The sequence below is a fragment of the Hemibagrus wyckioides genome, linkage group LG23 (genome assembly GCF_019097595.1).
Source record: "Hemibagrus wyckioides isolate EC202008001 linkage group LG23, SWU_Hwy_1.0, whole genome shotgun sequence".
In the NCBI taxonomy this organism is placed as follows: domain Eukaryota; kingdom Metazoa; phylum Chordata; class Actinopteri; order Siluriformes; family Bagridae; genus Hemibagrus; species Hemibagrus wyckioides.
This window is the reverse complement of record NC_080732.1, coordinates 8,877,590-8,900,141: the sequence shown is the minus strand read 5'-3', so window position 1 is coordinate 8,900,141 and position 22,552 is coordinate 8,877,590. Positions and strand designations below refer to the sequence as shown.

The window sequence follows — 22,552 nt, the reverse complement described above, 5'->3', positions numbered from 1 at the left end:
GAGAAACTTTGCAACAAAACAAAATCCCTTCTCATTTTCAATTGTTCGTCTGTTATTTTATTAACTAAATATTTTTTTGACGTTATATGTACCTGTGTAACATTAGCCTCCTGGTGGTACAGCAGCAGGATCCCACGCTCTCATTGTCGTGGCCCAGGTTCAATTCCCAGGCAGGAAGCTACCCCAGCCACTGAAGAGTTAACTCTCAGTGCCGGTCCCAAGCCCAGATTAAATGGGAAGGTTGCGTCAGGAAGGGCATCCGGCGTAAAACCTGTGCCAAATCGAAACATGCAGACCGAATGATCCGCTGTGGCGACCCCGAATAAGGAAAGGAGAACATTTGTACCTGTGTAACCTCTTGCAGTAGTCTCCATTATGGCTCAGGTTCACAGTGTAGCTACATGCATCTTTGAACTTCTACATAACTCATGAACTCTGCATTGTCGCTAAAACCTTAGCCATGGGAAATGCTCAGGTTCTGGATGTGGGCTGAAACAAGTGTTTAAGCATGTGTCAGCATCTCATTCAATGCTGCAGAATCCACAAATGTCAGTCAGCTGTCAGGATTTTTTCCATCAGTATTTAAAAATAGGTCCGAGTCCGAGCTCTTCACGCGGTATCATGTGTTAAAGTTCAGCTCAGCAATTAGTCAAATGCACAGACCTCTCTCTGAACACACTGAAAATTGGAAACGTCTCAAAAAAAATTAATTTCGCTTTCTAATGTTTTCCAAGTTAAGATTTTAGTCTTCTGTAACTTGGCACCACAGTAAATGAGGGCAGGCAGTGTTACCTGATATTAAATTACCAAAATGGAAATAAAATGGACTCTATTTCCTAACTAATCCTCCTTTAAAAGATCTCATTACATCCTAAATGGCATCCTAGATTCGACACATAATTGCGAATAATAGTTTACTTGTCTTTGTTCTACTTTGTTGCCACTCTTCTAACGCTTTTATATAGCTGCCTAGCTACAACATTAAATCAGCTTACATTCCATGACAAAACAGTTACAAATAGACGATAAAACTGATCGAGAATAATGATTTGAGTATGCTGGTGCTGTGATTATTTGATTTCACCAAGAAGCTAATTGAGAATAGTGTGTTTACCTGCGACATACTGTATATTATTATGGAAGCACGTAATAACGTTATCAACGATTGCTCACGTTCACCTCAAATGAACCTGATCAGTGCGTAAGGGATTATGTAGCTATTTGTAACTCATTATAACTCATTTAATGCAGTTACATGGCTGTGAGATGTTCTGTTCTGTTTTTTTTTGTTGTTGTTTTTTTCTTAAAACAGAAGGCCCTGAGCAACACAAGGTGACCCTGTGCTTTTGCATGCCTAAACAGTTTTCAGTGGCTTTTTGACTGTTTACGTGGATGAACAACGCGGAAAACACTAAACACTGCTGCGGGTGAAAAACACACCGATTAAAATGTTCCAGCAAAACAAAGAAAAGCGGCTTCTAAAAAGCCTGAAAGGAAAATTAATAAAAAAAAAAAAAAAAGCTGCTTTAGTTATTCATCTCTTCAGCTTGTCCCTTTAGCAATGTGAAGGACAAACACAAATGTAATGAATTCTACCACCCACCTCTTGTTTAATGAATAAAAAGAACTGGTTTATTTAATCATTTATGAAAATCCTCCTCCATTTTATCCTCCTCCTCTGACTGTATTTATAAGGTTGCTTGGGACCACTCTCTGATGACAGAGAGGCCGAGCTGCTCACGGTGAAATTCTAAACACATGTCGCTGTAAGCAATCCTGGCTCTCACGCAGGAGTAAAAACAAAGCCAAAAATAAATAAATAATGAATATGTATAAGCTGTGAGCTTCATGTCCCCGAGCTTTCTTCCTGTCTAATTGCTCCAGTACATCTCAGTTATAAACAGTTTAATGTTAAAGTGCCTCCACATGCAGCATCACTGACCAGAAGAATTATCTAGTGATCTGAAGCACATTACAGCGTCCGCCGCATTTTAACTCTTGAAAATGTACAGAATAACTACATTTAGTGGTGGGTTTTTTTTTTTGTTTTTTTTTTCCTCCTTGAACGGTGGTCAGTAACTACAAACAAGTGAGGCAAAAAATATTTAGCAAAAACAGCAAATCAGTGCATGTTAATTTTTTAAGCAACATCACTGTGTTCTGCCCTCTGTTGCCCATATGCTGCAAAGTAATGCTTCGGAAAGTGTTTATATTATAATTAATTTATATATAGTTATAGCACTGGACATAATCATTTGTTGTTATCAAAGTTATTGCACTGTGAATGTGCATGAGCGAATGGCTAACACATCACAGGTTGCTAGATTGTTTATAATTGTTATTAGATAGTATCTCGTAGAGCAGTTAGCATCCAAGCATTAATATGGAAGAAGCACATTTATCTAGCAGGTCCACTTCTCTCTTTCGTATGCTCTTTGTACTCTTTCCCTTTTCCATATTTTGTTGTGTTAAAACCTTGAACTGAAATGATATCTTAACTATTTTATTGTATTTTTATTTATACTCTGTCTTGCACTGTTTGCACACATTGAGCATATGCAATTCATATAGTACTGTCTTAGTGTACTAGTGTAGCACCTTGAGGAACATTGTTGTTCCAGCTGTATATCGAAATGACCAAAAGAAATAAATAAAGCTACTTGACTTGTCCTGAATCTCCCCCAAACAGCCCATAATATTGCAGTAGGGTGCAAAAACAATTGATATCAAGTGTCACTTTTATATTATATCAGTAAATACACTTGTTTCTATGGAGAAAGCTCCATAGTTTGTTGGAGAACATTTGAACAGCATCATGAAGACCAGCGAGCTATCAAAACAAACGGTGACAAAGTTCTGGAAAAGAATCAGTTGAGATTTGGTTGTAAAAATATTTCTAACTTTGAATGTCCAGTGGAACAGCATTAAATCCTTTATTAAAAAGTGGTACAAATGCAATTAAAGGAGGTCTTCTAAGCAATGTGCATTAGTCAGAGAATCATCCAAGAAGCCAAGGGTAACCTTCAACATGATGCTACCACCATCATACTTTACGTTACAGATAGTATAATATTTACAAAGCTAGCTCTGTGAAATTTCTATTTTGGTCTGATCAACCCAGAGAAACTGATTTTACATGTTTTTGCTTAGTCTCTGACATACCTTTTGGCAAACTAAAGGGTTCAGGATATTTTATATCAACCAAATGATTGATATTTTCTGTTATTTCTAAGACTTCTTTTGCTAGCTATTTGATCCCTGTTCTCCTATGTGTCCATGCTATCTAGCAAATTCTCAACTCTATTTTGAAATGAAAATTTGTAGTTGACTTTTCTGTATTGGGTTTTATCTGCAGGGGGAGATCAGCTGCCACTCAGCTAGCCCAACTAAAGGATTTTTCAGCAGGGGTCCATTTAGCCGGCCTTCTAGCCCTATGTCTGCTCCAGCGAGGTCCAAAACCAGCCCGGGGTCACCAAGAACCATCTTCCCTTACCCCTTACATCAAGAGTCTCCACCTAAATCACCCCGCCGCCTCAGCTTTTCTGGAATCTTCCGCTCATCCTCCAAGGAATCCTCTTGTACCTCCTTGTCCACTTCCTCTTCTGCCTCTCCTGTCAGTATTAAACTCTTCTCCCGTGCCAGGAAAGGTAGGTATACTCATTTACCTCTCTTTGTCTTGCATGCTTTGGTAGAAAGATAAAACACAACTTACTGTATCTACTAAAAAATGACAAGGGTGGCAGTTTCAAAAAAGCTTTGGAGATTGGAGAGATTTGGTGAGTGATTGACAGGCTTTGGAGAAGTCTGTGTTCTCGATTCTGCATTGTTACTTTTCATTGCTAGTCAGAGCTGTCAAAGTTTTGTGTTGCATAGAAACAGTGAAGGACAGCGTGAATAGATTGTGGTTCATCTAATTCATATTCACTTCCCATGTTTATCCTGTCATGACTTCTCCCTGTATTTTCCCAGTGCACTGAGCACTTCATGATGTGCTTTTGTTTGTTTTTTTGGTCTGTTCTTTCATTGGCCTGTTCTCTAGCCTTTTATTAGTTTGTCTTTTTGTATCCCTTGTTTTCTTTTGTCATTTCCTGAGGTCTCATAATGCTTTATTCAGCCGTATTTTAAATTCCCATTCAAATCTGTTTTTTGAATTATGGATTGTCCTTATGATTGTTTGTTATTATTATGATAATGATTATTGGTTTGCTTTTAATAAAGTATGTCAGATAATAATAATAATAATAATAATAATAATAATAATAACATTAATAATAATAGTAATAACATTAATAATAATAATAATAATAATAATAATAATAAAATAATAATAATAAAATAAATTAAAAAAATATTTACATTACAATCTATGCTTGAATTGAGGATATACAAAATATAAATGTGAGCTTCACTGCATTCTTAATATTGATTTTATATTAGACGTGTTACACCCAAAGGCAAAGAAAAGAAATCTAGTCACATGGCAGCAAATCTCAGCTGTTATTGTATTGTATTTGGTGATTATTTATTTGGATTTGGATTTTATTTAATTGGGCAGTTTAATTCTTTGGGCAGTTTTGAGCACTCTAAATATCAGTTTACACCATTAAAAAAAAGCTTATTGAATTGAATTCAAACGTGTACATCACTTCCACGTGATTGAATTGAGTAGCGTTTAACACAATACGTTCTTGTTTATCCACCTTGATGGAGTATTTTTTTTAGAGCCTTGAAGTTTTCAAAGACTGCATGTCGGAACTGAGAATGAAACCCATGAGGCTGGTCTTTTGCTTGCTTTCTTTTTTTTGGTAGCAGACATTATTTTTATTATGCATGTTTTAATTGCCTAAATTTAATACTATAGTTATAGTTTCAGCCAGCACCGACATCCTCGTGTTATTTCACACTGTAAATGGTGTATGTTAATACTATGTGAGCTGATCACTCACTCTAACTAATTCAACTTAGTAATTAAGAGACTTGTTTAAATTACATTTAGTATAAGGAATAAATTCAACAATTTGTTGAGAAACTTCTTATCAGACTGTTAACATTCACTGCTTAAATCCGAGCGGCATGTCCATCCCCCAGCATCTCTAGACAGAATGTTTTTAACCCCAAATCACCATGGAGCACTTGGTGATTTGGATAATTATGTGTCGTGCTGATTTAATTGGTGCATGGGTGTTTTTCAGCACAGCGAATTCCAGTAAATGAATTCTGGCACTCCCTGATATGACCTCTCGGCAGAGTGATACTGCCTGAAACCAGAGGAAATTACAGGAGATGGTTGTTACATATTTCTCTTCAGCACAGGAAGTGTTATGCCTATAATTCTTGATCTAGGTAGCATAATATAATATTTTATATTAAAATCACTCTGGAACTCATGGATGTTCTCAGTGGTTACTCTTTTGAGTTGATCGCTTTAAAGACACGCAGATACTATTATGTTATCCAAGGAACCAAGAAAAAGTTGGCTTTCATAGACCGGAGCATCTCTGAAAAGAGTTTGTGGTTCCTGATGACCTCCTTTGTAGAATGTGGTTAAACAAAGCATCGACAAAAATGGTGATCTGGCAACCGAGATCTAAACAAGAATGTAGCTGACCCTGTTATTTGTAGCTATTTTATAATTATATAATTATCCAATTAAGAGTAGAACAATGCCCACAAAGTTCCTGCTGCTTTAATTTGTTTAGTCTATACGACGACTCCATTCAGTTTACTTGTATGCCACACAGAAAATTATGCAAGCCTTTTTGTTTTTAAATAGAAGATATATTTTAGACACCGTTATCATCTGAATAGAGTGACCCATAATTAGAAAATGGAGTTATTGATGCATTGTCAGAGGCTGGAGTGTTGCAATGGCCCTCAGCAGTGGGCTGGTCACTCTCTAGTAAAGTATGTACAAATTTAGACCAGAGGTCACAGATTAATGCCATCGCTGACATTGGGCTGGGATTTGTCCAGTACCAGTGCAATATGTTGGGATGCTGTTCTGGGACTGCCAAAAGCCCTGCCATTCTGACTTACAAGGTATGTTGCAGAGAAGAATATCACACTGAATCAGTGGGAATCATTTACGAAGAGCTGAGAGTTAGATTCGCTGAGACAAACTTTTAAACCCTCTGGTGCTGTTTCTGCTTATGTAAAGTTCAGCAAAGACCGTTTCTCCGGATTTTATTTCATGCCCTAGAAAGGAGGCGGGGTCAAGTGAGCAGTGCCAGATGAATTTTAGTAGTCATGGTCAAGGGGTCAGTAGAAGCACTCTGTCAGTTTTTGGATTAGAAAACACAATCTTTGACAAGCCTACTGAGTCCAGTTATAACTGAATTTTGAATCACAGACACTGAATACTAGAGATGCAGTAGTATCAGTAATAGATGTAGCAAACCTTCTCTCCTGTGATCTGTGAAGTGGCGACATGGCTTGTTCCATGAAACAAATAAAACAGAAATTTTAAACATCCAGTGGAACAGCATTAAATCCATGGTAACTATGGCGCAATTGCAATGACAGGAGGTCTTTCAGCAAGAGTAATCGAGGGCATTAATACAAGAAGCCAAAGGTATCCCTTACCATGATGCTACCACCACCATGCTTTACTGTAGAGAGAAAAAATTGCTTTATAAGAAGGCTAGAAAATTTCATTTTGGTTTCATCAGACCAGAGAACCTTTTCAGACATGCCTGCTTTACATGGCAAACTTTGAACTCGTTGGGATATGTTGTTATAAACAAGCAATGAGAGCTACTTTCCCAGGCTCCCAGATACAACTTCCCAGGTTTCTTTTGATACATATTTGTTCCCTGATCTCCCATGATCCCATGATTTCAAGCAAACTCCAGGGACCGGATATTTACTTGCAGTAGTATCTGTTAAAGTGGCATGTTTAAAGAAAAGTCGATGACGAAAACAGTGTCGTTTTCTCTTTGCAAAATTCAAAACAGATGCCCGATCTGCTCATAGTGTATGGAAATATTCAAAAGTGATAATATGAAGTGCAACTGTGAAAGAAATCGTGCCAGAATATTTACAGCCTTAAACTAAGCATTCATGATTAATCAGTTCAATGTTTCACCGTTTAGTCATGGTGGTCACTTAACCAGATCTTTGCATGCAAGTTATTTTAACCAGAATTCAATTTTACTTGAATAACCCTGAGACAGACCCTTTTAAGGGTTCTCCAAAGAACCAGTAAAGATTGTAGATGAAGTAGTGTGTCTCTAGCGCAGTGTGCAATTTTCCAGCCCTAGCTCACATAATAAAGCTATTAAAAACCTGATGTTCAGCTCATGATGGCCTTGGTAATTGTTTTCTTACTTGCAGTAATCGCCAAAGTAAGGTACACACTTGTTTTCAGGAATGTAGTCAATTCTGTTTTTCTTTTTCCTGTATCAGTTTGTGAGATGCTTGGGATTAACAGGACCTGATTGTGTCTAGAATTGAAAAGATGTTTGACATGGCATACATGTTGCTATTATAAAATCTGCAACATAAACTGCAGCTTTTTAATGCATCAAATATCATCAGCTTCCTGAATACTGAATCAAATCATGTGTCAGTATGTGTACTCTGTGTCAGCCCATCCAGTAGCAGTGTGGAGTATGTAGGTGGCTGTGTGGGCGAACAACAACCTCCCCACATGCTGCTTTTCCTGGATAGGAAACAAGCATCCACACACACCCTTATGGCAGTGCTCAACCAAGCTGGACCATTCCCAGGCCTTCATGGGGCATAGACTCTGCTTGCAGAAAACTTGAAGCTATTAATCCTTCCTAAGGAAGAGCAGAACAGGCTGTCCCCGGTCGGCTGGAGAAAAAGAATAAGGATTGGTAAATCTACTCATAGGAAGCTAAATATCTTAAGAGGCACATTTTAGAAGATTTGGGGTGGTTATAAAACCGATATTTTGGCTCTTGCATCACATATTAGTTCACTGTTCTAAACCTTTTCATTTAAGAACAGGGAGCATAAGTAGAAGCAGGATAAACAGCACAGGTACAGCACAGACTGAATGGCAAACAGGAAAAAAACAGTTGCTCTTGTGCATTTTAACAGAATCAGGTTCTTATTATGGGTATTTTAACAAAACCAGTTCCTTATTATGGGGCATTTTAACAAAGCCAGTAGCTGTGAGCATTTTACATTTTGTAAATGTCCAATATCTTTACCCTTGATGACATATTGAAGGGAGTGGTCTCTTCACAGAATGATGTGAGCTGATCTAAATCATAAGCTACATAATCTCTGGCCTACATATTCATGCACAGGAAGTTCCAGGCTGCTGTGTTAGCACTCTTCAAATCATCAAAACATCAGCTGAAGAATGTTTCTCCACGTAGTACAGTTTCAGAAACTTCTAGAATTCATGCCTGAAGCAGCTTTGCTGGCTCCTGGTGGCCTCACAACGTACTAAGACATTTAATGTCATTTTCTTCCATTAATTTGTCACTTAACTGTAACTCATTGCTTGTGTATTTACAACCTCGGTTGAAAAACCATCTACAGAGAAAGTTGCTAAGAGGAAGGATTTCTCATCTGTGATTGCAGTATATTTGTGTATATTCAACACTATACTATGAGTTACTTCTGAATGTGTTCATGGAGGAAGAGCTGACAGATGGCAAGATGCATTGCTGTTAGATATTTCATGTAAAACATCAGACAGTAACAGCTTATATGAAGTTAAGAGTTTGAGAATCAACAGATATATACTCACGTTATTAGGTACACCTTGACCTTTTACAAATTGTGTAGCAGGGCAATGCAAAAAATTGTGCAGATACTTGTCAAGAGCTCCAGGTAATGTTCGGATCAAACTTCAGAATGAATAAAAAGTGTGACTCTTGACCTTTATTTGTATGATTTTGTTTGTATTGTGCTGCTTCCACATCGTTGGCTGATTAGATAACTGCATTAATATGTAAAGGTATTCCTAATAAAATGGACAGTGAGTGTATGTTTGAGAGTGCTGTGTTTTCACATGTTTTCTCAGATGGATGCATTTCTCCCACTGAGTCTAAGGCTGATACACATCAATATGTGGAAACCTTTGCCTGTGTTACTTGTTATTATAGGGGTTATTCAGTCACTTGAAATGTCCTTGACGAGCTGTTTATGTTCCCTTCGTTCACACACTCATACAGAAGGACATGTTTAGACTTTATTTTTTTAAAAATCCCTGTAGAAGTCAAAAAGCTGTCCATTTTCAAATAAAAGATTTGGATTTAAGCTATGTGGGCCTCAGTAATTGCTACTAAGGCCAGAAATTTTGTTCCAAAACATGAAGTTTTGCAAAAATACCATTATGCTGTGTCATCTTCCATGTCTCACGTCAGAGGCACAAGGAGGAGCAAGAGAGCAAAGAAAGCTTTGTGTTCTTCCTTATGCATGGCCGGGTGGATTCAGCCATATGGTCCTGAGTAATTGCACCTCAGGCTTTGTGAAAGCGTCGATGCCATGTCATCCTCTGATTTCCATGTCAGAGCCACAAGGAGGTGCAAAGAAAGTGCATGTATGACCGTGTGCATGAGCGAGCTACAGTGAGGTCTGGGAGCACTGGTGAAAATGCTTGTATAATTTTATACAACTAATTTTATTACAAATCATACTGACAACAGCTTGAATGAAAAGTCTTTAAAATATTCACAAGAATTTCAGTTTCTTAGTATTTTAATATGTTCCTTTTTTTGCTTTAATAACAGTATGCACTCGAGCTGGCAAAGATTCCAGAGGTTTGTGCAAAAACCTATGATCCACTTTAGATCAAATCTGTCTGAGTGCTTCACTAGAAGAGGTTGGGCATTAAGGAAGATTTTACTGGGAATTTTTTGACCCCACTATATCTGAACCATAGCCAGGAAGTCTGTGGTGTTGACATATTTTTGTTGTTTTTTTTCCCCCACAAGTGGTGGAAATCATCATTTTTTAAATTTATTTATTTATTTATTTATTTATTTATTTATTTATTTATTTATTTATTTATATATATTTGACTGCTCACCTTGATTTAAATGGTTTTAGTCTAATCCTAAATATCTTAAACATGTATGCCTATAAATAAATGTGACATTAAATGATAACTTGGACCAAATGTGTTCTGTAGGTGGAATATTCATTAATAAAAAGCTCTGTGGCAGCAACAAACAGAATAAGATGATCCTACTATGTGTATATTTCAGTTATGTTCAGAAAACTGTACTGAGAGGGTCCGTTAAATCTATTTTACAGTTAAAGCAATGTCCTTTAATTGATTTATTGATCCTGTGTCCTTTGTCCGGTGACCCGGAAATCGATTGTAGCTTACCATCGTGAGGATTCATCTTTCAAATTCGCTCAGAGGAGCAGAAGCAGAAGAGGGGAGACACTAGAAGAGATTCTAGATCAGGGATAAAGAACAGTATGTATGTACTGAATAAAACCCCATTTAAGTGTGATGCAAGATGTAATTTGTGTAATCACACTGTATAAGCATATTCATTATAGCCAGTGCATGGTATAAATATGGGAAGTCACGTTTCAGAGAGCAGGTGATGTCTCATTAATCAATACGTCTGTCCTTGATGCTTCTTGTCCTTGCTTCTTGTGTCATGTGGCCTAAGAATACTTAAGCATACAAGTAGTTTTCGCGTCTTTGTTTCCTTTTAGTTTCTCTTGCTCAGTTTTATGTTCTTTTCCTTGCTTTTGTTGTTCTTTTCCAAAAGTTGCAAGGAAGGGAAACAAACTATTTGTATGCTTAGTCTTAGATTTTTCAGGCCCACAGAGCCACCAAGTGGTTCAGAGTCTGTCTGAAAAGTTCCTGTTTGATACAAATCATGGCTTTCACTGATTAGAAAAATGAGCCACATTTACTTCTAAGCCGTTACTTTTTTCTCTTTCATATTTAGGCCACTAGAGGGAAATAAAGTACATAAAACTGCAGGAGGCACAAGATACCAAAGATGCAGAAAAAGGTCTTAAAGTGACTTGACGAAAAACAAGGAGAAAAAAATTATATATATAATTTTATAATATATAATTTTATATATACATATTTTTTATATGATCCTGATCCTCCCCATACACGCACACTGGCCAGGCATAACATAATGACCACCTGCCTAATATTGTGTTGGTCCCCCTTTTCCTGCCAAAACAGTCCTGACCCGTCAGGTACGGTGTATTCTGACACCTTTCTATCAGAACCAGCATTAACTTCTTCAGCAATTTGAGCAACAGTAGCTCGTCTGTTGGATCGGATCACACGGGCCAGCCTTCACTCCCCATGTGCATCAATGAACCCATGACCCTGTCGCCGGTTCACCACTGTTCCTTCCTTGGACCACTTTTGATAGATACTGACCACTGCAGACCGGGAACATCCCACAAGAGCTGCAGTTTTGGAGATGCTCTGATCCAGTGGTCTAACCATCACAATTTGGCCCTTTGTCAAACTCACTCAAATCCTTACGCTTGTACGCCATGATGAGGAGATAATCAGTGTTATTCACGCCACCTGCCACTGCTCATAATGTTATGCCTGATCGGTGTGTGTGTATATATATGTATATATAATATAAAATCAGATTTCTGCAACGGCAGCACAGTTAAGTTAGATGGACTATGGAAAATGTCCTTCAGAGAAAATCTCTTTTAGGACTCAAAACAGTAGGGAAGTCAAATAATTGGTCTCGTACGTGACGTTTGTTTTCTTGGCAAATCCACTTTAAGGACAATCTGATTTTATTATGGATTAAATTTCTTTGTAATTAATTAATTTGTGCTCACAGCTAGAATTAAAGTAATGGTTTAACACAAAGATCAAATTAATCAGCCTATAACTCTAAACTTTATTTATTATGCTGTTAGTGTAATGGTGTAATAACCTGCACTGATGTTTTTTTTTTTTTTTTTCATGGTGATATTTAAGCAGCCCCAGTTTTCCTGTAGCAGTTCATCTGTTGCACTCTGTGGGTGTGTGTGTGAGACAGACAGAGCCGGAGACAGAGAGGCAATGATGACTGATAGTGATCTGGTATGTGTGTGGGCATCATTTATGGGGACATTTTTGTTTTTAAATAAAAGACCAAAAAGTTTCCTTTAGGGGTTGATTAAGGTGTAGAGCTGAATTATTAACCCCATTAATATTTGTCAACTACAAGATTAAATTAAAGGTGTGGGTGGTGGGGGTGGGGTTGGTTCAATGCACATGCCTATGTAAGAGAAAGACAGTGAGTGGAGTTGTAACGCGTAACTCTGAAAAACTCTGGCCTTCCAGCAGCTTGTGAGCTTGTGATCCTTTCCACTTACAATCCTGGTTACCAGGCAATAGCTAAATAAACAGCTGATTGGAAAACATAAGCAGTCATGTAGTTACTTTCGGAATGAAGGGTTTGTCTCTGTAGCGTGACTGTCACACTCAACACTCATGGCCTAGGCTTCATCATGTGTTCCCTTCACGTCCCCATCTTTGGAAAAATAATGTCTGTGCGTCTTTGCATTTTCACTGGAATGTTATCCTCATTGAGCTTGGTAGTTGTGACTCAGTGATTTCAATTTATCATTAGACTGTATTTAAACTATATTATAGTGCCTAAGTTACTAGTGGATTTGTTCTTACTAATCTAAATGTGAGACAGATGGCCTTTAGCTAATATTTGCCCTTGTGGTGTGTGTTCCACTTTACACAGAGTAATAGATAAGGGCACTCACCACTCATCTTCCCCTGCTGAAATATGGAGACCTCTTATAAACCACACACACACACACACACAGAGAGAGAGAGAGAGAGCTCCCTTGGGAAATGCATGTTTGTAAATTTTTCAATATTTGAGAGGCATGCAGGTTCCTGAGAATGAAGGGAGACCAGATAACGTTTTGATTCTGGGGCTAAACGGAAAGCAGTAGAACTTCTCACATTTGGATAGCTGAGATCAGTACTGAAACCCTAACATCCACTCTGGGTTTCTGTTTTCACTTACTGAGCCAACATTTGTAGAACATGTCTCTTTTACTGTCTAAATAACATTAATAGCTCATCATGCCATGCATTCTTGCACTAAGCCAGACCTTATCAGGGAATGCTATTTTTATGGACAACAATAGAGACTCTAAGGAACCTGTCTGTACTCACAAAGAAGGAACTGGCATGTTTGACAAGTGCATCTCATAAAAAATGCACACGTCGCCTTAATGGGTCTGGGTTTGATCTACAAATAATTAAATATATGGTCTTTCTTTGTCCAGCAAGCACCACATCTCACAGACTCTCAAAAAGAAGTCCTTGAAAAAAATCCTTAGAAGCTTTTCTTTATAAAAAATAAAAATAAAGTGAATAGTCGGCCTTTTTATTTGAATCTGCACTACTTGGGCACTTTATTAGGAACACCTGTAGACCTACACATTCAGGAACCTATGTAATCAGCCAATGGTGTGGGGCAGCAGCTTCAGTTAGTGTTCACTACAAAACATCAGAACGGAGAAAAAGTGTGATCTCTGTGTTGTTAATTTTGGCATGGATGTTGATACCAGATCAGCTTTTTTTAAAATTTCTGAAACTGCTGATATTCTGGGAACTTCACACACAACACTCTCTAGAGTTTACACAAAATGGTGCACAAAACAAAAAATATCCTGTAAGTGGATCTGTATGATGAAACTCCTTGTTGATGAGAGAGATCAGCGGAGGATGACCAGACTGGCCTGAGCTGACAGGAAGTCTATAGTAACACAAATAATCACTCTTTACAATCATGGTGAGCAGCTCAAAACACACACTATATATAAACTTGCAGTGGAATTCCACTCCTGTCAGCCAACATTCATGCCATGGTCAAAATTAGACTCAACCAAACTGGACAAACTGGAAAATTAAATCATGGTTCCAGTCTCAACCAAATTGAACAATTAAAGACTGACCAAAGACCAGGTGGAGTTTGTTGTGTGTTGAACCTCAAGGACATCAACAGTTTTTCTAAAACACTCAAACAAGCCCATCTAGTACCAACATCCATGTCACGGTTAAACTCAGAGATCACAGTTTTTTCTTCATTCCCTTTTGTGCTAAAGCTAACTGAAGCTCTTCACCTGTATCTGTATGATTTTATGCAGTGCACCACAACCACATGATTGAGATCACTGTCCACTTTGTACACCTTAACCAGTGATTTTGACCATGGCACGAATGTTGGTGGCAAATGGGCTGGTTTGTGTTTTTCTATAACTGCTGAGCTCTTAGGATTTTCACATACAGTAGTCTCTAGAGTTCACCCAGGCTGGTTCAATAAAGAAAAAACATCCAGGAAGTGGGAGTTCTGTGAATAGAAATGCCTTGTTGATGAGGGAGATCAATGGAAAATGACTAAACTGTTTTAAGCTAAAAGGTTACAGGAACTCAGATAACCATTCTGTACAACTGTACAAGCATCTCAGAATGCACAAAACGCTGAACCTTGAGGCAGATCGGCTACTTCAGAAGATCATTTCAGGGGTCTGAGGACACAGGCTCAACAAAACTGGCAAAACACAGTCTGTTTTTGATTCAGTTTCATTTGAGGCACACAGATGGAAGGTGCCAGAGTATGACCTCTATGGACCTAACAGTTCAGGCTGGTGGAGGTGGTGTAATGGTGTGGGGGATGTATTCTTGGCACACTTTGAGCCCATTAAAACCAACCGATCATCACTTTAATGCTACAGCCAGTTTGAGTATTATTGCTGACCATGTGCATCCCTTCATGGCCACAATTTAACACCTACTAACAGTTACCTGGTTTCATGAACATGACAATGTGTTCAGTGTTCTTCAGTGGCCTTCCCAGTCACCAGATCTGAATCTAGTCAAGGACCGCGTGGTAGAACGAGGGATTCACAGCATAAAAGTGTACCTGAAAAATGTGCAGGAATTGCGTGATACATACATGTCACCACTGCTCTTAAAGGAATGTTTCCTACACCTTGTAGAATTCATGCCATGAAGCATTGAGGCAAATGTTGAGAGCAAATGTTGAGGCACTACCAGTGTCTGTATAGTGTTTCTAATAAAGTGCTCAGTGAGTGTATGTTTGTATTTATTAAGAGCACATCATCTGTTCATTCATCCAGGTTATGCTATAAAAATAGGTTTCATTACAAATGAAAGAGCATGGCTCATAAATATTTTGTCAGGCATTAAGCTACCTCATCTAAATAACAGGAAACCTTTACATTACAGTGAAAATGTTAACATTTAAAAGCAATACCATGCCTTAGGAATGAATTATTTATCTTGTGCACCCTTTCATAATGCGCATTTGATATTCACCTAGATCTGATACCGATCCTGTTTCACATCAGTATCTGCTCTGTCCTAAAACAAAATGCTTGACTTTGCTTGTTTTATCGCAGGTATGCATCATGTTGCATAACCTTGGCTTTTATCACATCATACCTCTGTACTACAATCAGTAAAGTTCATTCCGTGCTCTGAGCTCTCTTTTAAGCATTAATAAAAGTGACTAAATGAATGGTGGGCCAGCAGACTGTACCTGGCCTCACTCCAGCAGGACAAAGTGACCTTCAGTATTGAACAGTGCAGCTCTTAGATTTCCTTGTTCTTGGCATATCACCCTCTGAAATGAAAGTCATGCTTAGTGCTGGAAAATAGAGACAAACAACATGAAGCAGAGCAGAGGCGTTGAACTCATGAGAAACAGGTGAACTGGAGCATCGGCACTCAAAGATCTGCCTTTAGTAAATATTTAGCAAGTCCTGATATCCTATGGTGCATATTATGAACAGTAGCTAGAGAAAGGAAAGGACATCTCATTGCATCTGTGATCTGACCTGCACTTTCATAAAAAAAAGAAAGAAATCACTGTCCTTCTCTTCTTTGCTGCTTTGAAAAGTTGAGGGACGCTTTTGGACTAATGGCTGTCCCCCATAAACCACAAGGACATTTTGGATGAAAGTTTCTGAACGCTTTAGGCCTTGGAATTAAGAAGACGAGAGAGAAAGAAGGGTAATTAGACCAAGCCTATATTAATACTGCTTACATAAGCGTCTCTCTTGCTGGTTCAGTGGCAGTCCACTTTTTCTTTAAAATAAATGATTTTGATTCATTTCGTGGTCCAAGTGCGTATTCTATGGATAATTGGCTTCATTAACAGGGGATTAAAAGTTATTAATAGCGGTCAACTTTAATTCACTAAAGGCATTTTATTTATCTTCCTGAATTCTATGTACTGCCAGAAGAAAACTGTGAGGAAAGAGAAGCTAAACAGACAGTCTTAACTTTTTCTCTTAACCCTAAAGTGTATACTAGAGCTTCCGTTCATATGTATTGTAAGACGCAGCACTTACAGTTTAATTGATGCACAAAACTAGCAGATCATGTTAGTATTAAAGTAAATAAATGTATTTTGTTATATTTTGAGGCTTTGTTGGGGACAGTTTAAAAAGATAAAGAAATTACATTGTTTTGGTCCTGGCTCTATCTTTGTCCCTGTTAGGGCATTGGTTGTTTATCTTGATGTCTTCACCTGTTTTATGTCTCACCTTGATTAGTTTTGCTCCATTGTTTCTGTTCCTTATCACAAAGTCTTCTCCTGCTTTTGGTCCAAATTGTTCACTGTTTCCTGTTCTTTGTCTCCGATAATACTTCCTAGTTTTAAACCTTGCTACTTTTCTTGTTTTGATTGTGGATTATCCTGCCGTTACACTATTTGCTATTTACACTATTTGCTATTTCATGTACCTCAGCCTGATGCCGTCCAGCATTATATTACACAAAAAACTGCACAATTTATTCCAAATAGTCATACAGTTGCGGTCACCTTCCGTTTATATATCCCTTATACTATATACTTTTTATGTCACAAACAGTTTATTTGTCCTTCCCACTTCCTCACTTTATATCAGGGAAAACATTACGTTCCACTGAATGTTTTAAGTCTTACATCGAGGCTCTACTCAAGCTGTAATGTTTGCCTCATCCACCAGTGTTTGTCATTTGATATACAGTTACAGAAATGTTTTGGGAAAACAGAGCTTAATGAAACATGGAAAAAAATACATCTAAGTGTTTTTAAAGAGCCCCTGATTAGCTGAGCTTATTAATCAGGTAAAGTGGACTGCACAGTGCGTCAGGTGAAGGTGGGGTCAATGTAGAAGGCACAGAGGTCATTATAGAATTCATTTTCCAGTAAACATAGGAGAGGATCAGACCACTATCATTATGGCAATGTATTCATTCAGGCACTGTCCTATTTGTTGGTTGTGGTTTGTCATAATCATGTGTTTTGCTGTTGCTGCAAAGGGCATGGAAAATGATGGATCAAGAAGTCACAGGAACACCCTTCCCCTTCCCCTTCCCCCTCCCCTATCTCTCTCTCTCTCTCTCTCTCTTTCTCTCTCTCTCTCTCTCTCTCTCTCTCTCTCTCCTTGACTCCAAACTTATAATCACATGAACACTAAATTTGAACTAAGGCACAGTGATTTCTCAGAAATGGACCTTTATGTCTATACATAACATTTAATCACCTGAGTGATGAGTTCTTTGGGACAAACTCTTTGGGTGGTAAGGGGTTTGGAATTGACCATATCCTCTCTTTTTCTGTCTCTGTGCTTCATGTCCTTCCTTGATTAATATCTCCGTTCCCTTGGGCTCTGCGTTTAAAAATCCCACCCTAATTGGTGTGCCAGTATCCCTGTACCAGAAGGTTCACAGCAGGCTGGCAGCCTTGCTTTCATCCTGCTGCAGTTATATGCTGACGATGACCTCTGTACCTGTCCTTCATCTCTGTGTCCCATTTCTTAGCCCTGAGCATCTTCAGATATTCTTTCCCTCAGCTTTGTCTTGCAGTTTGTAGATTTCTATATTTAGCCTTATTCTCAGAGTTCCTACTTTATTTTCTTTATCTTTGCCTGCCTTGTATCTTGTTTGTTGGACGGTTTTGGCCGTTTTGACGTTGACTCCCTTAGAAAGTCCCTAATAAGGCAACTTGCAATCTTCCAACCTAGGCAACTTTTAGCCTAATGCTTAAGGCTTCCCAATATGGCAGTAACAGATATAGAATACTACAACATGAGTGAGTATGAGTGAATGGATCTAATGTAAAAAAAAAAAAAAAAAAAGAGTATGTGCAAAAAAACAATGGAACGAATAAATAAATAAGGTTTTAATTTCACTCTTTAAAGCAATCAGATCTCTCAGGTTCTCCTCCATTGAGGAAATCAGCTATCAAGGCACTGCACATGAATAATACAACACATAAATAATGCAGCAACCATCTAAAAAGTTAATGAAGTGTCATTCACAAGCCTTCTCTTGCCTTGTATGTAGCTACATGTAGCTACGAATGTAGTGTTTGACCATTATGACAATGGCAGTGGCCTGCTCTTTTTTTCTTCTTTTTTCCTTTTTTTTTAAGTGGGCCAGATTGTTGTTTTGCAACTGATATTGTAGTAAACAGGAACGGCCTCCCATGCTGCTTCTGTAGTAGTACTAAGCTGTGCAAAACATTGTGTTTTTTTTTTTTTTGTCCTACGTGAAGAAACATAATTGAAAGTATTTACTGACTCCAGGATTGCAGGGAAGACAAAAAGCTGTGTGTGGCCTTCTGTCTAGTTGATGGGTGTTTTTGTTTGCTAAAAAGAAAAAGAGGTTGTATACAAGGAATGTGTGCTGGTGGTGGTATTTTTGAGGGTTTTTAATTATATGTACCATAGACTTTATAGACATAATTTAAGTATGATTTCATAACAGGTCATACTCTGTATGTGATTTGTACTCTGTTGTCAGAGAGAAAGCATGTGCATCTGTAATATATAGTTAAGTGTGGCTTTTTCTAGTTATATTTTGTAGTTTGCATGACATCATTACTGAATTCAGTTCATATTCCTGATTAAAATGTCTGCAGTAGACCTATTAGTCCAGGAAAGTGGTTTAATCGATACAACAGCGTAATGTGCGCGCACACACACACACACACACACACACACATAGACCTCTGTCTTACTATCATTGTGAGGACCTTCCATTGACGCAGCTAATTCCTCATCTTAAATCACACCTTAACCTTAACCCTAAACCTTAAAAAATTATCCATTTTATTTATTTTTGTTAAATAAATGCTGCAGATCTGGGGAAAAAATCCCTTACAGGGACAAGCCAATGTTCCTACAAGTTCAAAATGTCAGTTATTTCTATCCATTTGGTCCCTAATAAGATATAAACACACACACACACACACACACACACACACACAAAGTACTTGGATGAAGTGTCTAAAAGTGGGAGGGAAGCTGCCTTGTAACCAATCATTGACAAAGGCTCTTTGAGTGTGTGTTGGTTTCCTTTTACAGTGTCTCTGCAACTTGGGCTATTTTAAAGACACATACACACAGCTGCACCTGACAATCTGCTGAAGAGAGGCCAGCCATTAATCCCAGGTTGTGAGAGTGTAAGACAGAGGAAGATGGTGTAATATCCAGAAATACTGAATGGCTGTTCTTTCTTCAAGGGGGCTTAGAACATTCTCTCCTACTGGGATTAGTGCTTGGCTACAAGCCTGCAAGTCCTAACAGCTCGTTGCCATTGTAACCCTCATTTGCTCTGTCAGCTGGAAGAGAGATTCCTGTACCTGCTATTAGCATCAGTTGCTAGTTCCTGTCTCTATCCACGTGAAGCTGCTGGCTTTGTGGTGTCTTGCTGTGTGTTCTGAGCTAGACGTGGCTAGCAAATCGGAACGTCATGGTCAAGCTGCTCTGAGCTGTGTAACTGCTCATGCTCCTGACTAGGCCAGGTATGCTCACCTCTGCACTGCTCAGGCATTCAGCATTCCTCGGACAGCCATGAAGAGGTTCAGCAGCCTGAGAGGAAGCAAGAAGCGCAAGGAACATGACAGCAGGACGGGGAGACGCCAGTCAGAGCCCCATGGCCTCCTTGGAACAAGTAAGATGACAGTTTAGAATGAAATCCTGTAGCCATGCCAGGTTTTTTACAACTGTGCCTGATTCCAGGATTACTTGAGGCTTTATATCATCTTTAAAACCTTTATTGTATAATCCTTAAGGTGTATTTGGGTTTCTTCCTCTGGGAGAACCCTTAAAAGGTCTATGAAAAACACTGTAGGATTTCTCCATTAGAAAGAGTTCCAAGTGAAAACTTTTGTAAGCCAAGAGTCTTTAACTTTTTCTTTAGCAGCACTTTTAAACTCCCTGAGGAGAAAAAAAGACGTCTTTGTTCAATGTTTTTAGGTTGTCTAGATTCTGGCCAGTGGGTCACATTTTTTGAGGATGTACTAAAGGCGGGTACTGTGGTCTTATAAATGATGTTGAACATAATATGGACTAATAAAGATGTCTATCTAGGAGCCAGATCAAAGTGTAATAGGACAGATGTCTGTGGTCACCGTAAAAATACGTTAATTTGTTCAAAGGTGTCTAGTTATACTGAAGCTTGTATAATGTGTAGTGAAGCCTGTGTTGCCTCCTCTTCGATTGCAGATGTGCACTGGACGAGTCATGATCTTGTGTTTGTGTACTTCACCACTAATTTACCTTTAAACATATCAATTAACAAGAGTCTGGAAAAAAAACAAATGTCATTGTAGGAAATTGCAAATCAAGGACTTCCTTAGATTCTAGAGAGCTCTGTAGATGTTTTAGGGAACAAATATGACCTATAATGCAGATTACTGAATTAAAAACCTGTAGCAAGGCAAGGATGAATCTGATAAACTTGGCTTTTTCTTTCCCTATGACATGACGAAAGGAGAAAAGTGCCTCAACAAGCAGGAACTGAAAATAACTTGACCATGTCTATGGATCGCATTGCCATTCATTTTTTACTTTCAGTTTGCTAAACACTACATCATTTATATCATTAGCAATACACAATATACACTTTATGGGTGAAGGGTTAGGGACACCCAGATTTAACCCTCCCTTTGCTGTTATTATATCCTCCACTTTTCTAGGAAGGCTTTCCACTAAATTCTGGAGCGTGGCTGTGGGGATTTGTGTTCATTCAACCACAAGAACATTAGTAAGGTCAGTTACTAATGTCGGTGGGTGAGGGGGGGCCTGAGGTGCACTCAGCATTCCAGTTCATCCTGAAGGCATTCAGTGGGGTTGAGGTCAGGACTCTGTGGAGGACACTCAAGTTTTTTCACACCAACTTCGTGCCTTGGGTCTTTATGGGCCTTGCTTTGATCACTGGGGCATTTAGTTGCAGTGAAGGAGAATTGTAATGCTACAGCAAACAAAGCATTGTATAGAATTGCTTGCTTCCAAATTTGTGGCAGAGGTTTGGGGCATATATATGTGGTGTGATGGTCAGGTGTTAACCATAAAGTGTAGTAGAAAATGGTTAATTTTCATAATTATGACATTTATGCTTACTGCTTTTATTAATTACTGCTTTTTTGCAGCTTTCATTCATACCACTAAATCATTGTAGATTGTCATCTGGGTGCTATGAGAAAACACACTGATCAGGAAGTGTGCTACTGACTTGCTGTGAATTACATGCTTATATTATTTATTTTGACATGGATACACAGGTTTGACAAACTCCGCACAATAAACCAAAGGTTTTAGAAACGTAATTACCGGGTTTTATATCACTTTTATCTGCTTTGTTTCTAGTCTCGTTCTAAACTGCTCCTCGTTCTAGTTCTTTGTTTCATTTCTTCGTATATAGCGTCTCACTGCCAGCTGGACTCATCACATGGTATCCTTTCCCTTCACTTGGTTTTATCACCATAATCCTCTGAGTCAGCCTATGAGTCAGCAAATTTGGCATGCAGATTCACAATCTGCTTACATCAATAACTTATTCATGTCCTCTTCGTCTTGTTCCTTCACCGTTTTCAACTGTCCTTCATTTCACCCTCCTGCAGAGACTTGTGGTACTAACCTTTATGCTAATTGTTCAAGTCTGCACTATTATTAAGTTCTGCTTCATTTTTTCCTGTACTGATTCACACAGAAAAACCTGCTCCTGTGACCTTCAGTTCAAACTTCAACCTTGACTCTTACTACTTCTAGGAACAGCTACTATACTGTTCATTCATTGCTCTAAATGTAAACAACTCTGTTCAATTACTTGTGTGAACTGTTATTGAACTATACTTTTTAATGATAACAGTGGCATAGCAGTGGTGGACTGGTACAATATCAATATCTGACATTAAACAGAAAACCTGAATAAAAAAGGCAGGGATTCAAATGATAAGAGGCTATAAAGTAGTATTTTTACTTGGAGGAAATTGGAAATGACTTAAGGGTGTAATAAAGGTCATGGAAAGCGATTTTTAATTGAACTGTAACAGAAATAAACAATTGCTTTTGCTTGAGCTGACTTTTTATATCCAATTTTGCATTTATAGAAACCAATATTGAAGGGAAAAAATAGGTGGGTAACTATACTCATTGACTTTTGTCTAGGTGTGTGAGTTTGTGTGTGCGCTTGTGTGAGTACACATATGAATGGAACGGGGAAAGTTTACAAACCCAAGTATAGGAATAAAAAGGAACTTGAAATGTTGTGCATGAGGGAGTGGTCCAGGATTCTTTAACAAGGTGA

At 38.3% G+C, this 22,552-nt stretch overlaps 1 protein-coding gene across 4 annotated transcripts in view; it reads left to right on the top strand.

The window, feature by feature from the left end:
- The window catches only part of prkag2a (protein kinase, AMP-activated, gamma 2 non-catalytic subunit a), a 92,587-nt gene that overhangs the window by 14,773 nt on the left and 55,262 nt on the right, over window positions 1-22,552 (top strand). For 3 of the 4 annotated variants that reach the window (XR_009203306.1, XM_058376425.1, XM_058376426.1), the window contains exon 3: window positions 3,356-3,647. Coding sequence is in view for 3 of the 4 variants with exons in the window: in XM_058376425.1 (XP_058232408.1) it covers window positions 3,356-3,647 (292 nt within the window). In the remaining variant the exon portion in view is untranslated. Of the gene's footprint in view, window positions 1-3,355; window positions 3,648-19,349; window positions 19,916-22,552 lie in introns of those variants that run through there. The other variant, XM_058376427.1, reaches the window with a different exon arrangement.